The following is a 22,691-nucleotide window of genomic DNA, read 5'->3' as shown; positions in this document are numbered from 1 at the left end:
TTAATCATGAAAAGCTCCAGTTCTCCTCTATAGACGAATCCAGCGAAACTACCGGAAGTAAGCGGGCGCCATTACTGAGCTGTCGCTGGGTAGCGTTGCGCCATTGCCTCCTATTGTTTTAGTTGCAACTTGCGTCCACTGGAATAAACAGCCCGCGATTTACGCCTGTCACTAACGTTACAACGTTACCCCTTGTATAATGTCGAGTGGGTAAACAGTTTCCGTTATAAATTGTTTCAATTGTGGCTGTAAAATTTCAATTTTGAAGAGAAAACACTGTGAATACCCCGGGTCGACTGCCCCTGTCTGGTGCCGTACGGTTTACAGATTTCCTGGGCGAGTACAAGACGCGGACATTCGCGTATAATAACAATTATTTAATGACATAAGTAAAAAAATAGAATAAATAGAATAGAATAAAGAAAAAAGGGGCGGGGCCTGGTTGAGTTAGTGAGTAGTGTGTTGAAACCATAGACTGTATAAAAATATTTGACGTCATAGTGACATCACCCGGTGTTTCTGAAGAGCGTTTTTAAAACCCACAGTGGGCTGAGCCATCTGTGCGTCACTCCCGCATAATGGGCAAAGAGGGGAGTGTGTGATGGGAGTGTGTGATGGGAGTGTGTGATGGGAGCGAGTGAGGGGAGTGTGTGATGGGAGCGAGTGAGGGGAGTGTGTGATGGGAGCGAGTGAGGGGAGTGTGTGATGGGAGCGAGTGAGGGGAGTGTGTGATGGGAGCGAGTGAGGGGAGTGTGTGATGGGAGTGTGTGATGGGAGCGAGTGAGGGGAGTGTGTGTGATGGGAGTGTGTGATGGGAGTGTGTGATGGGAGTGTGTGATGGGAGTGTGTGTGATGGGAGTGTGTGATGGGAGCGAGTGAGGGGAGTGTGTGACGGGAGTGTGTGTGATGGGAGCGAGTGGGAGGGTCCTGCCAGGGATTACCAGAAGATGAGCTGTCATTGGTCTGACAGCCTGTCAATCACACGGAAGCTGCTTATCACTGTGAAGCTGCTTTGATACAATCTGTATTGTGAAAAGAGCTATATGAATAAATGTGACTTGACTTGACACGGCGCTCACCTTGAACGATGAGGAACACCTGCGAGGTCTTGGACTGTTGTTTGGTCTGGATGGAGCAGGTATACGGGCCCTCGTCGAACACGTCCACCTTCTGGATCCTCAGACTGTACTCCAGCTGACCCTGGGTCACCAGCTCCACCCGCGGGTCCAGGGACCACTTGTCCTCGCCAGCGAAGATGATGTTGGAGCGGTTCAGCCAGGCCACCTTCGACACCTTATCGTCCACATAACACCTGACAGAGACACAGCTCAGGTTAGGGTCTTACACATCACACACACACTAACTACATGTGAGCCCTTCATTTGTGTGCTATCCACATGGATTTGCTTTATTCAACATAGATTGTTTCAAAGCAGCTTCACAGTAATAGAAAGAAATGATAAACTTGATTAAACCAGAGAGTGAATTAGATTCTGGTCAACTGAAGACAAACCCCGTCATGGAAGTGTCCTGTTCCAGCGCTCATTTAGGGCATAAAGAACTACAGACGACACGTTCATGAGCAAACATTCAGAGAGACAACGACAGGCTGCCGGTCACACACACTCGCACACACACACACACACACTTTCCTCCAATTAAACCGCTGAGAAACTCTGCTAACCAGCAGCTGTCTGTCTCTCTCTCACTGTTTGTCTCTCTGACAGGCAGCTCAGTGTGTGTGTGTGTGTGTGTGTGTGTGTGAGAGAGAGCTGGACACTTGCTGTGGGCTCGCCTGAGGGAGTCAGTGTGTCAGACACTAATGAGACAGACAGGAGATTTGCTGAGGCAGTGAGAAACAGACAGAGCTGCAGTATCTATATGAGTTTAATCAGCTCTCTCACACACACACACACACACACACTTTTTGCAGAATATTTCAGTGTTTATTATAAATGATTTATGGCTACACATCATTATTGTTTTAATAATCTTGAATCAGAATAACTTCCCCTCTTCTCTTCTCTGATGACAAAGGGGGCGGGGCAACCTGTCACTCACACGAGATCCACCAATAGCAAACCACAACCATCCAATCAATTCCCCACCGTCACAGTTAAGCCCCGCCCACATTTGTTCTAGTTTCCTGAAGCGTTATTTCACAATGTTCTCTGAACGTTCAAAACATTACATTTGTTAAGTGTTATGAGTGTGTTTCACTAACATTACATTGTATTCTTCAAACACTATAAGAACGTTACTTTTGAATGTTTTCTGTTCGTTCTGAAACAAGTAGTTACATCTAAAAAAAGGTTTAGATGTAAACGTCCAACTGAAATGTTTCACGACAGATGTGTAAATATTGTTTTGTGCTTGTTCTGAGAACACTATCAAAGGCCAGATAAGTTTGAACAAACGTTTAATTAGTGTTACTGGAAGAACGTTTGTTCGTGACTTAGAGAATCTTGCCAGAACGTTCTCTGTACGCTGGATTATCTTCCGACAGTCATCATTAAAGTCATCAATCAGAGACTCTTGCCGTCAGGACGAGATATCCTGCACGAGTTACACATGAGAATATAACAATCAGACGTCGTGATTCTCTGAGGAGATCTCTGACAGATCCACTGACATGAAGACGTTTATGAGTCTCTGACGTTCCTCCGGCTCTGTGCTTACACACACACACACACACACACACACACACACACACACACACGTGGAAGTCATTCTTACTTTCATTACCGCTTTGTTCTTGCAGTGAGATCCAAAGAAATGATGAAGTTGATTTTATTTTTAACTTAAGATGATCAAGAATGGCGTGAGTTCAGGCAGGGCCCGTTAGCCGTGTTCCAATCCGGTTTCGGATCCATCACATTAGATTCCCATTCCTCCTGGATCGCATCGCAGCTCGCAGTCTAACTCCTTCTCCAACCCAACCTGCAGCCGAGCGGACCTTTGGTGATTTGGTTTTCCAGTTCACTACACTTCAAGCATCTTCTGTCATTTGTATTTCCACAACTCGTGTTATTACATAGACAGGTTCTGTTCCTAACCCCAGGGTCAGACCTGCTGCTCAGGCACAGAACCACGCCGCCAACACTAACTGTGTGCTATAGTTAGGGGTACAGTTATATTCACTTGGCGAAGTGGTCCAGACTGGTTTCAGTGGCCAGTTGGCATGTCCTCATCATAAGCATTTAGGAACTTGAATCCTTGTGCTTCAGATTAACTCATGATGCTTTGATGTTCCACAGTGCTGAATGATGATGATGATGATGAAAAGACTGGTGTTTAACTCATTAAACTCTGATCTGCTTCTAAACGAATGACTCCATCATCAGACCCGGACTGAGCTCAGTACAGATGAATGTCATCACTGATTGTGCTCTTGTCCTCTAACACGGTCTGGACTGCAGAAAGTGCTGTCGAAATAAAGCTGATGGTTTCAGGCAGACGATGATGGGGATGGATTGTGTCATTTTCTGTCTGTTCTTCATGTTTCTGCTGATGGCGTTTGATTTTCTTCTGTTTAGGGTTAACCACCGTCACACTGCTTTTGTCAAGGACGGGTTTGCTCTTTGCTTGATCGATAAAGAACAACATTGAAAACAGTAAGAGCAGCAGAATCCACACATAAAGTGCCTGAAGACCAGCTTCGACACACAGACGTCACACTCTTCTGCTATTCCTCTCATTATTCTGGCCGTTGACGGACAGCTGATCCGCTGGAGCTGAACACTTCTCCTGTACTGAACATCCGGATGACTGCAGGACTTCATCAGTTACACTGAAACACGTCTGATGCGCTGATGTCACTCACTCTGTAGTCTGAGCACTTCCTGTCTAGCAGATCCTGAATTATTAACACACACACACACACACACACACACACACTGCTGGTTAGACACATGAGAACTCAGAAGGCCAGAACCAGAACTTTCTCCAGCTTCATTCTAACGCCGCCTTCACACTGGCAGTTGAAATCAGCTCCGATGCGGCTGCGAAACGACCGGAAGTCATTCATTTCCTATGGAGATTCGCAGACCGCATGCGAATGGGTCCGAAACGGGTCCGACCGAGTGCGGTGCGAAGAAAATCATGTCCGTTGGTCATCCGGATGCGTTCAAAAATTTGAACTCTTGCGAAAAGCTACGGACGGTTCCTATCCGACAATTCCAGCGGAAGTTGACCGTTGCTATGGTACTGATAAACAAACCTGAATTCTTAACTTTTAATAAAATAAATATTGATTTTATAACGATAAGTTGTGATGTCATTTTTTATTTTCATGACTTTCTAACGTTTATAAGGGCAGTTAATACAATTAAATTGAAGGTAGACATTGAACTATTGACCACTATATCACATATTTTAGCCGACCTGACATGTCAACGTCCTGAGCAACTTTCCTCACGCAGCATAACCCTAATCAGAGAGATCATACAGAACTGACAGACTCAAACTTTAATCTCTCCGCCATTTTTGTTCTACCCGCGTCCGACGCTTTTCACTGTGTAGTACGACGTCCGTTGGGAACGTATTGCGTATTACGGAGCTGATTTCAACTGCCAGTGTGAAGGCGGCGTAACTCCACATTCACTCGTCTGTCTGAGTGAACTACACGTAAAGCTTTGTTTTTAAACCGTATCTTCTATCTTTTATATTGCTTAATATAACGTAATCACGCAGTATATCTGACATTAGCAGCAGGGTTGATCTGGTTTAGTTAATTGTGACCTGATGTTTAGTTGAACCAGTCAAACTAACCCATTTCCTCCTCGTCTCCTCTGAGGTTTCCATATTAAAATTAGAGTCGTCCAAACGCCCTACAGACACAGAGAAAGGTTGCACATATCGATTACCCATCAGGCATCTGTGCTCTTCCTGCAGCGTCTGATCTGATGTAGGAAGGAACCAGTTCCAGCGTTCTGAGAGAATCCTGATAGGCTAGTGTCCTGATTACAGTTCACTGCAGCGTTAGCGTATCTAAATCACGCTTCTCCGTGTGTGTGTGTGTCAGTATGTGTGTGTGTGTCAGTGTGTGTCAGTATGTGTGCGTGTGTGTGTGTGTGTCAGTATGTGTGTGTGTCAGTATGTGTGTGTGTGTGTGTGTCAGTACGTGTGTGTGTGTGTGTGTGTGTCAGTATGTGTGCGTGTGTGTGTGTGTGTGTGTGTCAGTATGTGTGTGTGTCAGTATGTGTCTGTGTCAGTATGTGTGTGTGTGTGTTTGTGTCAGTATGTGTGTGTGTCAGTATGTGTGTGTGTGTGTGTGTGTGTGTGTGTCTGTGTCAGTATGTGTGTGCGTGTGTATGTGTGTGTCAGTATGTGTGTGTGTCAGTATGTGTGTGTCAGTATGTGTGTGCGTGTGTGTCAGTATGTGTGTGTGTGTCTGTGTGTGTGTGTGTGTGTGTGTGTGTGTGTGTGTGTCAGTATGTGTGTGTGTGTGTGTGTGTGTGTATGTCTGTGTCAGTATGTGTGTGCGTGTGTATGTGTGTGTCAGTATGTGTGTGTGTGTGTGTGTGTGTCAGTATGTGTGTGTGTCAGTATGTGTGTGTGTGTGTGTGTCTCCTGAATATTCCTGCTGTCAGCTGCACTGAGCGATGCCTTTCATTTTAGCGAGGTCTCTGCACATCACTTTTCTCTGCACATGAAATGCGATGCCGCAGGTAAAATGACTTAATGTGCAGATGGTGTGTGTGTGTGTGTGTGTGTGTGTGTGTGTGTGTGTGTGTGTGTGTGTGTGCAGGCGGTGGGTGTTGCTACAGTGAGGGTGTTATCGCTCTGAATGAATGGCAGACGTCCTGCAGATCTGATGAGAAGATGATGGAATCACCAGTGTGTGTGTGTGTGTGTGTGTGTGTGTGTGAGTGTCCGTGTCCGTACATATGATTAATATGAACTAATTACCATGACAACTGAGGACATTTTACATGCTAAAAAGGCTCATTAATCGGCCAAATCTTGTTTCTGTTTGAATCTAGTGTTTCGCACAGGATGCTCAGATGGGTTGGTTTAGGGGTCAGAGGTCAGATTAGAAGTAAGGATGTGTGAGACTAGCTGTATTTTCACTAACTAATATTAACAAAGATAATAAATGCTGTTGCTTATTGTTAGGTGATGTTAACGTGTTTAAAGGCTCCTGGTGTTGTTTTGGAGTCTCCTACAACAGGTCCACTTGAACCAAAGGTCAAAAAACACTTTCATTTTCTCATCATTTATATTCCACATCACCACATTTATCAATGATTCTTAAATGACTTGATGAAATGTCTCTAAATCCCTCCTTTCTGTGAGCTACTCTTCTCTGATTGGCCAAACGCCCAGCCTGTTGTGATTGGTCTGCTCTGATTGGCCAGACGGCTCAGTCTGTTGTGATTGGTCTACTCTTCTCTGACTACCCAGACGCCTCAGTCTGCTCTGATTGGTCTAACCTTGGAAACAAAAACTCCCATTAGCATAGCTGAACTTCCGCTCTGACGGCTTCCTACAGCTTAGCGATTATACACACTGTAAACTAAAGACAGTAACGAATGATGACATTGATTTTACCATATCCATATCCATCCGAGCATGCGTCCAGTGATGCAACACTGAAATAATCAGTTATTCAACCCGAACCTCCATGGCAAGCACGACTGGAGCAGGACTCAGTATTCCTCAGTCATACGCGAAACAGTAATTCCTCACCGTCAGCATTAACAAGAGTATGTTCATCAACAAACCCATGTGTATATTAATAATTTATTCCGGATTTATTCCGGTGCACACGTGGGAACTGTATAAATAATGGTGCAAATGTTTCACTCAGCACTAATGTGAATGACTGATTTAACATAAACGTTTGTAAAATATGATTTATCTTTATTCAAAGTAGTGAGAACAGACGATCTGCATTAGTATACTCAGTGTTAGGTAGTGATCGAGCACAGCTGATCAGCAAATGTATTTCAGTAAGACAGGGATAACATGAGTTAGCCGGAATCTTACACAATATAAAACACAAAACTATTTTGAACACCCACAATAAAATGTATAAATCACTAATTATTCATAGTCGCAGGTTGTGATTCTGAGGAGCAAGTTGGTCCAAATACACCGGGCACAGACCCGTCTTTCTAGAGCTAGAGTTTAGCGAATCCCACATTCTGAATGAAGCGTTCGTCATTAAAGTGACGTTTGAGGGCGTGTCGAGTTGTTCGCGGGCGGACATTATATGCAAATGTGTCTTGCAGTGACGTAGAGCCGTAAAGCAGTGGGACAGAAACACCGTCGACCCGTAAAGGCGGTTCAGTCCATTATTTCTTTATAGTTTACAGAACGTCAGCTGTACTACACACTGCATGAAAGGCAATATTCAGAACATAACTGGGCCGCTTTAAGTAATGCATTAACTAATGTGTTACAGAGGAAACACCAACCTGATATAAACATAACGAAATCCAGGAGATGAGATCACTGATATACTCATCAATTAATTAAACCAATCAAACATACACTCTCTCTCTCTCTCTCTCTCTCTCTCTCTCACACCCACCCACACACATACACACTCTCTCTCTCACACCCACACACACATACACACTCTCTCTCTCTCTCTCACACACACACACACACACACACACACACTCTCTCTCTCTCTCTCTCTCTCTCTCTCTCTCTCTCTCTCACACACACACACACACACTCTCTCTCTCTCTCACACACACACACACACACACACACACACACTCAGTCTGTGGGCTGATCACTGTAATTAAACACAATCTAAAGCTCATGAGTCTCATTGCGGACAGTCTCATCTAGCGCTGCACAGACTCTAATAACTGAGCACTGCTGCATTATTCGGCACTGAAAGCTCAAATCATGTTGTTGCCATGGAAACACGCGGTTCAGCACCGATCCATAAAGACGGGCAACAATCAAGCGTTTCTCCTGAACAACACGAGTGTGTAACTGCTCAATCACAGAGATGCTCCTGCCTGAAGCTGCTGTTTGCGGGTCTGAAGCGCCAGCAAAACACCTGGAGCCGAACGGATCGGCCAGATGTTCTCGGAGAAGCGGAAAGCATCGCCGGATCCGCGGAGGCCAGATGATGTGGAAGCCATGAAGTGGAGCCTATTTCACAGGCCGCTGGCCGCGGGGAGGCTAATGCTGCAGTTTAGCGCTTTACTTTCCTCAATTATGTTCTTGAGAAACGCTTCATTCTGACTGACAATCGCTGCGGAGCAAAACACGCCGGAGCGGGACACTTAATTGAGTAGAGATTACAGAGAGATAAGAGAAGATATAAAGCTCGGCACGGGATCAGGGTTACGATCAGGGATCTCACCAGACAGCTGGGCGACATATTCACCGGATAAAAGCGGGTTAGTAGAGATAATGAAGGACTCGTCTATCTCAAGGCTGTGGAATTTCACTTAGTGAGACGTGAATCTCTCTCTGAATGCATTAACATGTAGATCCATCAGCTCGTATCAGAGAGGAGCATGGTAACGCCGGTAGCAAACGCTTCAGAGCGCCGGTCAGAAAGCAGAGCATCTATCTCCGCATTGGCTAATGACTTCATCTATACAGAGCACCTCATGACAAATATGTGCCGTGAGATTGAGCTGTCACTGTAAATGTGTTGGTAGCTGCTGCTCAGAATAGATCTCTGCTTTATCTGCTGCCGGCACTCCTGTCGAACACACACACACACACACGCGGCTCAAATCAATCAACGCACACAATCACATCTACATTTCGCCCCAATCCAGAGCACGAGAAATGATCTAAGATGTTCTGAGATGATCAAATGATCTGAAGGAAGAGCTTTGAAGCATAAAAGAAGGTATATTTTCGTTTCGTGTTTTATTTTAGGATTATTAAAATCTGGGAACGTTTGCCGGTTCCCGCCTCCTCCTGTCCATAACAACAAACCTTAATACAAAGATGATCTGAGGTGATTTGAAATAATCTGAGTGGATCTGAGATGATCTGAGACGATCTGAGATGATTTGAGACCATCTGAAATGATTTGAAATAATCTGATATGATCTGAGACGATCTGAGATGATCTGAAATGCTCTGAGACTGTCTGAAATTGTCTGAGACAATCTGAGGCTATCTGAGATGATCTGAGATGATCTGAGACACACCGAGATGATCTGAGAGGATCTGAGATGATCTGAGACAATCTGAGTAGATCTGAGACGATCATGATAGGATTGGAAGTAATCTGAGAGGATCTGAGGCTATCTGAGGCGATCTGAGATTATCTGAGATGATCTGAGACGGACGTTTCTTATGTTTATCTAAATAGGGGTGGTGATGGCGCAGTGGTTAAGACACATGCCTGTGGTGTGAGAGACCCGGGTTCGAATCCACTGTGAGACACCAATGTGTCCCTGAGCAAGACACTTAACCCCTGTTTGCTCCAGAGGCGAGCGACCTCTGACATATTTAGCAATTGTAAGTCGCTTTGGATAAAAGTGTCAGCAAAAATGAATAAAAAAGAAATCTCACAAACTGGTCAGTGGAGGCGATTTAATATTTTGTAATAATAGTTTTTAACACACTGCATATGCACTGAAGCTAGTTAGAAAAAAACACATCAAACTCAAGACAACCTCATGAATATGGTCGGGTCTTTACTTTTCTTCTATGGTTCTTTAAAAGCAGGAGTGTGTGTCACTGTGTGTGTGCGTGTGACTGACTGATGGAGCCAGTGTGTGTGTGTCTGTGTGTGTGTGTGTGTGTGTGTGTGTGTGTGACTGTTGTAAGTTTGTGCTCTTCTCACTGTGAGCTCAGCAGCGACACTGGAGGAACATCCACAGCAGAAACGCAGGTGAGCACACAGATCCCGCTGTGTGTGTGTGTGTGTGTGTGTGTGTGTTGGTACTGCCGCCTCCTCAGAAGAGCGTGACAGAGAGAAAGTCTCTGAGTGGAAATAATTGGCAGCAACTTTTATGCTGCTTCATTTGCAAATTCTGCATTAATGAATTCCATCTGTCCTCCATCTTAAGTAGTTTACACAACACACTTCACATGTGTGTTAAAAGCTCCGGCAAATGGCTCTGGAGGGCTCGGAGATCCAGATGCCTTCCGTTAATTAGGGGAAACGCTGAACTGGATGAAGTGAATGTTCACCGTCTCCCTCTTTAATCAAACCGTCAATCACACCTCTCAATAACACAGCAATGCACACAAATATCAGAACGAGCCTTTTAACGACTGCTCATATGATGCTCTTAATTAACAAAAACACCAGAAGAATCTCTGGATTCACACAATTCAGACGCCGACACGACATGGAAGAGACACACAGGCACGAGCGTGTGCACACTCGCACGCACACACACGCACACACACACACACACACACACACAGTGTTGAGTCTCTTCTAACGGCAGGAATGTGTGGTAAAGCTGCTAACACTGAAATAGATGTGCCGCTGCTGACAGACTGAAACACTCCATATGTTCTGAAACACTGTTAGAGCTTCACACACACGTCACACCACGCATCACATGACCCGTCCACTGTCCACACACACCAGCAGCACTACGCTAAACAGGGTACTTCAAACACCAAGAGAAAATACATAGAAATAAGTCCGAAACTGAGAAATGTCCTTCAAACTAAAACACAATGCAATGAGTAATTCCTAATCCTCGTAAAAGCGTAATATTGGCACGGGACACTGGGATGGGTTTATGGACTCTTACAGAGTTTCTAGATGGTTTCAGTCCAGTACACGAGTGCTGTCAGCAATGCAGTCCCGATGGAAATATTACTGTTAACTTGGGTATAAAAAAATTATTATTATTTAGTCAATTCACATTAACTCCCATGATAGATTGTTGATGAAATGCAAGATCGATAAATCGATTAATCATATAACCCTTAACCTCTTAAGCCCAAAGTGGGGACACTACCAAGTAGATGTAGAGAATATGACCATCACTTATCAAGTGCTTCTAAATTTGCTGACAATAAAAGTATAGTGGGCATAGTGGGTATAGTGGGTTTAGTGGGTTTAGTGGGTTTAGTGGGTAAAGTGGGTAAAGTGGGTATAGTGGGTAAAGTGGGTATAGTGGGTAAAGTGGGTATAGTGGGCATAGTGGGTTTAGTGGGTATAGTGGGTTTAGTGGGTGAAGTGGGTATAGTGGCTAGGGAGGAGGTGTAGAGACCAATCAGACTCTTACAGCTGGATTGCGTTTGATTTGGCGGTGGCTCATTTGATGAACTGTGAGCCATTGAATAGGAGCGCCGGAAGATCGTCACTTATCCACCAGGATCTTAATACTTCCTCATTCTATGTACTTTTGTTGTGGCGTTTACACAAATGAGTTGTTCTTATGTTCAGGATATACACTTGTTTGGAGGTTGTTGTGTTTTTGGACCGTTGGTTAATTATGTCTATCCAACCTAACCATCGCATGGCCTGGAGACATTAATAAGATTGATGATAATTAATAAGATGATTAATAAGATGATAGAAAGCACATGTACCTGAGATCATCACTGTTATCGGAGACTGTTAACACTTCTTGCTCAGAAATAAAAAACAATCCAAAAGTCAAAAACTGATAAATATGGAAAAGATCACGTCTGAGATGTTCAACTTACATTTACTCACTGATGGCACACGCTTCAGACTTCACACGATGACATGGAGGACTGACACACACACACACACACACACACAGGTCAGGTGGCGACATACCTGTGATCTTGACAAATAGGATTACTTCATGTTTTCCTCTACAGGCAGAAACGCCACACACACACACACACACACACACACACACACACAAATAAATCCTGCAGTGCTGCTTCTGGTGGTCGGCTATACAAACCTTTATTCTGTCCAGTTTAAGCCTCCCTTATCGAAATGAACAGTTACCACAGTTACACACTCTTTGCCCCAAATCTAACACACTCTCACACACACACACACACACACACACACAGAGACAGAAAGACACTCACTCTCACACACACACACACACACACACACACACAGTCAGACACTGGGCCCTATTTTAACGATCTGAAACACAAGTATCAAGCGTGAAGCGCAAGTAACCGTTGTGGGCGGATCCCGGCGCTGTTGCTATTTTACCGGCGGGATAAACGACTCTTGCGCCCGACGCAAGTTTAAAAGCGGTTGGTCTAAAGTAACTTCATTATTCATAGGTGTGGTTTGGGCGTAACAGGAAACAAACCAATAAGAGAGTCATATCACATTCCCTTTAAGGCCCCGTCCACAGTACTGCCTTTTCGTTTAAAACCGTTTTTAGAAACGTTTTTCGGAGACCGAAGTTTATAAACGCTGCAGCTCCGTTTTGCATTTAGTGTAGACGGAACAAAACGGAGGAGTTTAGAAACGCTGACGCAGAGGCTCACGCTCCGCTCTATGATTGGGTGTCATCATATGATTCATCATATATGATTCAGGTCGCCATTGTAAATGAGAATGTGTTCTCAATGTGCTCACCTGGTTAAATAAAGGTTAAATAAAATAAAAAAATCAGTCATGATGTCTCCTTCCCTGATTCGTCAGCCACTGTTTACACCGGCACGCACATGCCCAGTGTTGGTGAATGGTCACGTGATACAGGTTTTCAGTCGTTTTAATGTGGACGGAGATCAATTCTAATATGCAGATAAATCGCTGGTGTGGACGGAGATCGTATTCGTTTTAATTCTCCGTTTTTAAATGAAAACGCAGTACGGGACGGAGCTTAAGGGCGTGATGAACGAGGTGCGCTTGTTCCTGCTATACATGTCAGAGCCGTAAAAGAAAGAGAAGTGACATTGGGATGGGACTAACCCACCCAAATTAGCTTCGGTTAAATATGCATATAATAATCTGGGTAAATGTATAAGCTTTATGTCTATTCTTCCCATCGCCATGGACACAACAATGATTTCCCTCATGTTTTAGTATTTTTCCTTATAATAATGTATATTTGCAAAAAGTAAAATGCATCTGTAAAAATGTTGTCTGTTCAAATTCTCATTAATGCAATTATCTAATCAACCAATCACATGGCAGTTGCTTCAATGCATTTAGGGGTGTGGTCCTGGTCAAGACAATCTCCTGAACTCCAAACTGAATCTCAGAATGGGAAAGAAAGGTGATTTAAGCCATTTTCAGCGTGTCATGGTTTTTGGTGAGTATTTCACAATCTGCTCAGTTACTGGGATTTTCACACACAACCATTTCTAGGGTTTACAAAGAATGGAGTGAAAAGGGAAAAACATCCAGTATGGGTCAGTCCTGTGGGCCAAAATGCCTTGTTGATGCGAGAGGTCAGAGGAGAATGGGCCGACTGATTCAAGCTGATAGAAGAGCAACTTTGACTGAAATAACCACTCGTTACAACCGAGGTATGCAGCAAAGACACAACACACACAACCTTGAGGCGGATGGGCTACAACAGCAGAAGACCCCACCGGGTACCACTCATCTCCACTACAAATAGGAAAAAGAGGCCACAATCTGCAAGAGCTCACCAAAACTGGAGTCTCGATTTCTGTTGAACATTCAGATGGTAGAGTCAGAATTTGGCGTAAACAGAATGAGAACATGGATCATCATGCCTTGTTCCCACTGTTGGGCTGGTGGTGGTGGTGTAATGGATGTTTTATTGGCACACTTTAGGCCCCTTAGTGCCAATCGGGCATCGTTTAAATGCCACGGCCTACCTGAGCATTGTTTCTGACCATGTCCATCCCTTTATGGCCAGCATGTCCCCATCCTCTGATGGCTACTTCCAGCAGGATAATGCGCCATGTCACAAAGCTGGAATCATTTCAAATTGGTGTCTTGAACATGTCAATGAGTTGACTGTACTAAAATGGCCACCACAGTCACCAGATCTCAACCCAATAGAGCATCTTTGGGATGTGGTGGTAGTTCTGCAGGTGAAAGGAGGTCAAACACAGTATTAGTATGGTGTTCCTAATAATCCTTTAGGTGAGTGTGTGTATAACACTACACTAGAGAAAATATATGGATTATTATCAAATGTTACTTCAAACGTTTCCATACCTTGCGACATTATGAAATTGAATTATTTTAAGGGGAAAACAATAAATGCACAATTTGTGTGTCATCCAGTATCCAACATCTTAGACAGGGATGCACACACTTCCTGAAGCGTTTTCACTTGATTACCTTTTTGACTTTTTTAGGTTGAAGCGTACAAACAAGACAGTCCCTGAAGATGGAAAAGCTGTTGACATGTTCTCTAGAATCCCCTTATATACTTCCGGGTCGCACTAGTAGTGACATCATAGGCTGTCGCTGGCCAATAGGATTGCTGTGATTAGATAAGCATTTCAGACACTAGTTCAGGTGGAGGCGTTCCCCATAGCATAATCAACGCAGTGCGAGTTCCCTTTCAAAAGGGAAATATATATATTTTTAAAACATATGTACCCATTCAATCTTATTTGTATGCCTAATATGTTGAAAATAGTAAATGGAAAATGCTTATTGCATTTTACATTATTACAGCTCCTGTCTCGTTTCGATGAAGCCCCTCCTTCAGAAATACGGCATGTGCTGTGATTGGTTAGCTGGCCCACAGTGCTTTGATTGACACTTTAGATAGAGTGTTATTCACCATTTAATCACAATATTTGTCAAAATAGTATGGTAATTCAAAGAGTAATTGACACCTTTTTTGCATATTCCGTGGGCGTGGATTGTTTAAAAGAGGAACATTAGGACTTTATAAGATCCGTAAAAATCCCAGTGTAGTTCAAACGTGTCTGTTGTAGTTCTTTAAAAGTGGATTGTGTTAAATAAAAAAATTCCCTTTGGAGTGGACGGAGCTTTGTGGCCTTGCAGATCTCAAACAGCAGCCTTACACACTAACCAAAGTTGAAAAAGAGAAAAAGCATAATAGAAGCCCTTTAAAATTGTGCCTACTAACCCTAACCCTAAAGATCAAATATTGTGTGTGTGTGTGTTTGTGATCCTCTTCCAGCTGCTAATAATCCCGGGCAGAGTGGAGCGGTGCAGGCAGCAGGTGTTCTGCCATCAGGATGGGTTAGGATTAGGGTTAGGGTCATCAGTCCTGAGCAGAAGTGAGCTGACCTGCACTGACCTCCAGCTCCTCTGTCACATCAGCCATGCCGTGCCAAACCTCCCATGATCCAGACGAGCAGCAATCACAGATCGAGACTGTTTCTGCTTAAACACCAGATTCAATGTTCATGTTTCTCACACGAGGTCAAACGGCCTCCAGACGAGGCTCACACACTCGCAGCGGATGAATGAGTGAAAAGGTCAGGGTTCGATCGAGCGAGGTTAATGAGTGGACGGCAGACGCCTCACCTGACATTTAATCACACAGCGTGAACACGATCCGTTCAGTGTTTACAGAGTCGTGTTGACTCGCGCGTGACGCCGCATGCAGAGACGGCGAGAGATTCTCCAATTACCAGGGAAAAGATTCACTCCTGCCTCTGTTTTTGGGAACTTTTCTCCTCTTGGAGAGTAATAGCAGGTGAATCTCACACAGGCAGTTTCCAGGTTTACAGCTGCAGTTGTGGGGCTAATAAAGCTCCACCAGGGCGTCTGAGAGATGCTTAACACACCAGTAAGGAGACGCCGGAGCCGCCGAGGCCGCTGGAAGGGTCCGACACACTAAATTGGTTCCAGAGGGAAAATTCTCCATTATAGAGATGACAAAGAAGTCTCTACAGGCACTGTAATGAAGTCAACTCTTCTCCACAGAACGAATCTCGCTGAAACCTGTGCTTCCGCTCCGAGACGAACTACAGCTAGAGCCGTGAGTTTCAGAAGGAACCATCGTGAAACGTGCCATGATGATTATACATACATCGTTGTCTAAATAGTTCCAGTTCACATAGATACGCAAAAGCAATAAATAATTCTGTATTACACATTTTTAAGACCAGACAAATAATTTGCACTTCAAACGTGCACTTCTATAGACTGAACACGTGATACGCATGTGCATGCCGTCAGAGCTTCAAAGGTTTGAGTTTTTGAAGTTTGCTCAGAGATAACTTTCATTCTCAGACAACAGCCACTGTTGTTGTGCGAGTGAGCGGCCGGATCATATTAAGAGTTTTCTGTTAGAACGGTGTCGCGTTAGCGGCCCCAAAGTTAATCACTAATGATCTTTACAACAGAAGTGAATCAATCAGAACTAACTTTATCTGGACAATAACTTTATTCTGGATCTGCTGTAAAACACTCTCTGCTCCTGTAATCTCCTGTTATCACTGTAAAGCTGCTGTGAAACTCTATATTGTTAAAGCGCCGTATAAATGAAGGAGACTCGACTAGAACAGTGTCTGACGTTAGACATGTGACCCGTGAGGTCATGATGACATCAGCAGCGCACCGGCGGCTGGAGGATCGAACACTTCAGTCTGATATTAATCTGGACGACACACACAGCTCTGAGAGAATCAGAGAAACAGCCTCGTCTCTGGAGGAATGAGAGATAAACAGCTAAACTAACCACTTGTCTGATGTCAGATGCTGTGAGACGGATGATTACAGCGCCCAGAGAGAGAGACAGGCAGAGATTAGAAGAGATGGATGACGGGTTTCAAGAGAGAGATGGAAAAAAAAACACCCTACAAATAATAGAAAAGAGAAGGTTAGTGAGAGGAGAGCAACAGCAGGGAGAAACAGGAGGAAGACCGAGTTAGTGAAGATGAAGAACACACGAACACACACGCGCACACACACGCTCGCACACAAAGACACACACACTCACTTCAATAAAACATAAGCCTCAGACAATCACCTCAAACGCTGCTACATAACAGAGAAGAACACGACCTCTCTAGCACTGCAGCACACCTGTCTCACTGCACACCTGTCTCACTGCACACCTGTCTCACTGCACACCTGTCTCACTACACACCTGCCTCACTACACACGTTTCTCACTGCACACCTGTCTCACTGCACACCTGTCTCGCTGCACACCTGTCTCACTGCACACCTGTCTCACTGCACACCTGTCTCACTGCACACCTGTCTCACTACACACCTGCCTCACTACACACGTTTCTCACTGCACACCTGTCTCACTGCACACCTGTCTCGCTGCACACCTGTCTCACTGCACACCTGCCTCACTGCACACCTGTCTCACTGCACACCTGTCTCACTGCACACCTGTCTCACTGCACACCTGTCTCACTACACACCTGTCTCACTGCACACCTGTCTCACTGCACACCTGTCTCACTACACACCTGTCTCACTGCACACCTGCCTCACTGCACACCTGTCTCACTGCACACCTGCCTCACTGCACACCTGTCTCACTGCACACCTGCCTCACTGCACACCTGTCTCACTGCACACCTGCCTCACTGCACACCTGTCTCACTGCACAACTGCCTCACTGCACACCTGTCTCACTGCACACCTGTCTCACTGCACACCTGCCTCACTGCACACCTGTCTCACTGCACAACTGCCTCACTGCACACCTGCCTCACTACACACGTGTCTCACTGCACACCTGCCTCACTGCACACCTGTCTCACTGCACAACTGCCTCACTGCACACCTGTCTCACTGCACACCTGTCTCACTGCACACCTGTCTCACTGCACACCTGCCTCACTACACACGTTTCTCACTGCACACCTGTCTCACTACACACCTGCCTCACTGCACACCTGCCTCACTACACACCTGTCTCACTGCACACCTGCCTCACTGCACACCTGTCTCGCTGCACACCTGTCTCGCTGCACACCTGTCTCACTACACACCTGCCTCACTGCACACCTGCCTCACTGCACACCTGCCTCACTACACACGTGTCTCACTGCACACCTGCCTCACTGCACACCTGTCTCACTGCACAACTGCCTCACTGCACACCTGTCTCACTGCACAACTGCCTCACTGCACACCTGTCTCGCTGCACACCTGCTGTCTAACTGCACACTGAACCAGCAGTCTGTCTCACTGCACACCGGTCTCACTACACACCTGTCTCACTGCACACCTGTCTCACTACACACCTGTCTCACTGCACACCTGTCTCACTGCACACCTGTCTCACTGCACACCTGTCTCACTTCACACCTGCCTCACTGCACACCTGTCTCACTGCACAACTGCCTCACTGCACACCTGCCTCACTGCACACCTGTCTCACTACACACCTGTCTCACTGCACACCTGTCTCACTGCACACCTGTCTCACTGCACACCTGTCTCACTACACACCTGTCTCACTGCACACCTGTCTCACTGCACAACTGCCTCACTGCACACCTGTCTCGCTGCACACCTGCTGTATAACTGCACACCTGCTGTCTAACTGCACACTGAACCAGCAGTCTGTCTCACTACACACCTGTCTCACTGCACACTGAACCTGCTGTCTGTCCCACTACACACCTGTCTAAGTGCAGCACTGTCTTACTGCACACCTGCTTTGTCTCAATGCAGAATTGTCTCACTACACACCTGCTCCTGCTGTCTGTCTCACCAATCTCATTGCACCTGCTGTCTGTCTCACTGCAGATATAAGAATTCATGGTGGTTTAGACTGGATTTTTAAGCACATGTTGGGTTTTCATGTTTCCATAGACATGAAGATGTTTCTACAGTACAAACTGTAAATTGTGATGATTCAAAAGCTAGTGATCCATCACCCAAATGATCCTGAGAAAAGACTGAAGTGACCCTCACATGTGACTGGCTCAACATCAGAGATTCTGTTCAATGTGTTCAATAATGACCTTTGGAATAATTAGCACTGCATCATTTTTCTGTAAAGCTGCTCTGAAATACTGTCAATATATTTACATTACCATTTCAAAGTTTATGGTCAGTAAGCTTTTATAATGTATTATAAGACCTATATAATGTTACAAAATATTATATTTCAAATGAATGCTTAACTTTCTATTGATCAAAGAATAAAAAAAATGTATGACAGTTTCCACAAAGATCTGAAGCAGCACAATTGTTTTCAACTTTGATAATAATCATACATGTTTCATGTGGAATCATGTTTCAAAGGATCATGTGACACTGGAGTAATGATGATAAATTCAGCTTTGATCACAGGAATAAATTACACTTTACTATATATTCAAATAGAAAACAGCTGATTTACACTGAAATAATATTTCAGTTTTTTCTCAATTTTTAATAACATAAATGCAGCCTTGGTGAGCAGAAGACACTCTTTCAGAAACATTAAAGAATCTCACGACCCCTGACATTTAAACACTGGTGTATAATCACTATTTCTTCTTTTTTCCCTTGTACTTCTGAATCCCATTATGAATGTGTATGAACACATTTGGCAATAAAAGCTCATTCTAATTCTAAGAAATACACTTACGACTCAAACAAACACAGAGTGACCTAAATAAATCCTGACTATCTAAAATTAACACTGAGTGAGTGACCCGGTAATCAAACGCTTAGTGTTGTTCATCATCACGAGAGATTCAAACCTGTGTAGAAAGTCAATTACCAGCCGTGAGGAAATGAACACGATCACTGACACTGTGTGTGTGTGTGTGTGTGTGTGAGAGAGTGTTGTGTGTGCTGCCGCTCTCAGTGTTTTGACAGACAGACCTGCTGTTATTGATGGCACAGATAAGATCATTGTCTCTAGGGAGCAATACGCAATAAAGTTATTTCTAATTGAAATTTCACAGAGGAACACGACACTCCCTGCGGCTCCTTCAGCTCGTCACACACACACACACACACACACACACACACACACACACACACACACACACACACACACGCAGAAGGAGATCCTGAGCCCTGATCGATCAGCACATGAGATGCACAAACGCTCCTCTGTCTCAGTCGTCCTGCGCATACTGAGTAATCTGACCAGAACAAACTCTTCCATCGCAAACACTCGTCGCTCACACACACACACACACACACCAGCACGCTTTACAGAGAACTAGCTCAAATACTCCAGCACAGAGTATCCGTGGAGTGGTCAGGAGGTCAGAGGTCACAGTGGAGAGGTTGTTTTTCCTTGTTTATTCAAAATATTTACAAACTTGTAAACTATAGCATGAATTATGATATATTCCAATTATCAAAAATGTGGAAGTGAATGTGTTGTGTCGTGATGAGTTTGCACTGCAATTCAGAGGATCTGTTGGATTTACATTATGTAAATTCATAGTTTACCCCAAATACATAAATGTAAGTGGCCAGTGAACATGAGAGAAGAATTAACTTGATTATTTCATCCACAATGTGCATCTGATATGAATAAAACACAATGTCAAACTATAATTGAAAGGATTGTTATCGCAGCTGACATCAGTGTATGAATTTTAAATTAACCAAACTATAAATGTATTTTTCTTAATATAGTACTTCATTTAAATGTCTATTTAAATGTCTGAAACCTCAAATAAAAATTATTTGGTTAAAAATACTGAATAGTGGTGATATGTGAAAAGCACATCGCGTGTGACGCATTAAATCTTCTAATCACTCCGGTGTGATCATATGAGTCAATGGGTAAAATCAATCGCTTTAGGGGGTGAAGAGGGTAAAAACCCTGATATGATCATCCTGGTGTGGTTCATTCATGATGTCATCACAACGAGCCAATCCCTGACGATGCCAGTGACATCATCTGAAAGAGTTCAATAGACTCATTTAAAGCTGCAGTGTGTCATTAATGAAGAGAACATCTACTTGCAGACAGGTCTGAGAACAGTCAGTCTCTGGGTTAGAGAACACAAAGCTCTGGAACAGCTGAACTGTGAGGAGCTTTGCTGAGTCTGAACATGCCGGCGCGTACAGCTTGATCCGAGTGGGAATGAAAGCCTGGCTGTGTGTGTGTGTGTGTGTGTGTGTGTGTGATGGTCACGGGACACGAGTCTTTCAGATCAGAGACTGGAGCCTTTCATTACACTGCTCATGTTTCCATACAGACTCTCTATAGTACCATCTCTATACTGGAGCTGCTTTAGTGATGCACATCTTTAATAAGAGAAGCCTGTGATTATAATGCAGATGCTGCAGTTCCTCATGTGCCGTGTGGCTTTGAATCCCTAAAACAGCATTAATTAAATGTGGTCTGATAGATTGAGGAGTCATGATGAATTTATTACCACTGCGTATTCCCACAACTGCCTGAACAATCCTGACACACTTAAAATACGCTTATAAGCACATCAATCACAGCAGAGAATGACAAACACACACACACACACACACATTTGTATTGTGACTAAAACTAGATAGATATATAGATAGATAGATAGATAGATAGATAGATAGATAGATAGATAGATAGATAGATAGATAGATAGATAGATAGATAGATAGATAGATCTGTGTTTCCTCATCTGTTTAATCAGGTTTATGAAGCTCATGATCAAACCCAGTAAACCCAGACGTCTGTAACTCATAAAGCTTCCTCAGAAGTTCTGAGATTCCCTCAAGGGTCTGTTTTCTGTACAGGAGGAACAAAGACGCTGAATCTTTTCTTCATTTCTCACGTCGAACAGCTAATGTGGAGCGTCTGTCTTCTCCACGCTCCAGGAACTGAGTTAGTCTTGTAGTCTGTGATGAGATTCAGAATCAGAACTCAGGAGTGAAGCAAGAGCCCGAGGAGCCGGAGAACTGAAGAATCACATCTAATCCAAGAGGATGAACAACTGTCATGTGATCAGAACTGAGAACCTATCTATCCATCTATCTATCCATCCATCCGTCTATCTATATATCCATCTATCTATCTATCTAACTATATATCTATCTATCTATCTATCCATCCATCCGTCTATCTATATATCTATCTATCTATCTATCTAACTATATATCTATCTATCTATCTATCCATCCATCCATCCATCTTTCTATCTTGTTGTTTACATAAATATGAAATCACACATACATACACAAACAAAATCAAACATGATGTTTCTAAACCCAAATGTGTTCACAAAAGAGAAGCCTCATCATGTGAAGGAATCACACACACACACACACACACACACACACACACACACACACCTGTGCTGCAGGAAATGAGTGCCTGTATTGTAAACGCTGTTCTTTAGTTCTCACATCTCGCTGGCCGGTTCACATATTGATTTTTCAGCTCTCTGGATTCCTGCTTTTCTGAGTTCCCGAGAAACCGGCCAATTTGAGAGCATGTGACAAAAGCAGGCATCCAATTTCTGAGTCACAGCCAGCGCCTGAACAAAAAGGATCTTGTGTTTGATTGAAGCAATTCCGATGTAGAACACACAGTTCAGCAGAAGTCATGAGCGACCCGCCGACGTGTTCTGCTCTCAAAGACATGGAAAGAGTTAGCAGGAGCCGTATTATGGGTGACCTTTGACCTCCAGAGCCTGCTGGCCCGCAGGCAACACAGACCCGGCTCTCCACCGGGTCCCTGAGGGCCCAAACTCAACTCGGCCTGCTGGTTCTGCAAGCGGTGGATAAAGCTCGGGAAACTTCAGGGTTCAACGATAAGAAACTATCACAGACTTCCTCGTAGAATATCAGTTCATTTTTCATTATTTGTAGAATAAACGGACATGATGCGCTCCGTTACGGATCTGTTGCCGTTCGTACTGTCGAGGCTCCGGTGCGGTGAAAAATGAATAGAGGTTTATCAGAACGGATTAATCTAAAGGTGAATCAGCACATTGGGAATCTCAGTGGTCATA

General features: G+C 44.2%; 1 protein-coding gene across 2 annotated transcripts in view; it reads right to left on the bottom strand.

The window, feature by feature from the left end:
• Positions 1-22,691, bottom strand: part of lsamp (limbic system associated membrane protein) — a 136,418-nt gene that overhangs the window by 21,623 nt on the left and 92,104 nt on the right. For both annotated transcript variants that reach the window (XM_039670026.2, XM_039670025.2), the window contains one exon: positions 1,080-1,312. In XM_039670026.2, coding sequence (XP_039525960.1) covers positions 1,080-1,312 — 233 coding nt within the window. The remainder of the gene's footprint in view (positions 1-1,079; positions 1,313-22,691) is intronic.

Source organism: Pimephales promelas, chromosome 16 (genome assembly GCF_988280905.1).
Source record: "Pimephales promelas chromosome 16, fPimPro1.hap1.1, whole genome shotgun sequence".
Classification (NCBI taxonomy): domain Eukaryota; kingdom Metazoa; phylum Chordata; class Actinopteri; order Cypriniformes; family Leuciscidae; genus Pimephales; species Pimephales promelas.
The sequence above is the reverse complement of the archived record's forward strand: the minus strand, read 5'-3'. Positions and strand labels throughout refer to the sequence as shown.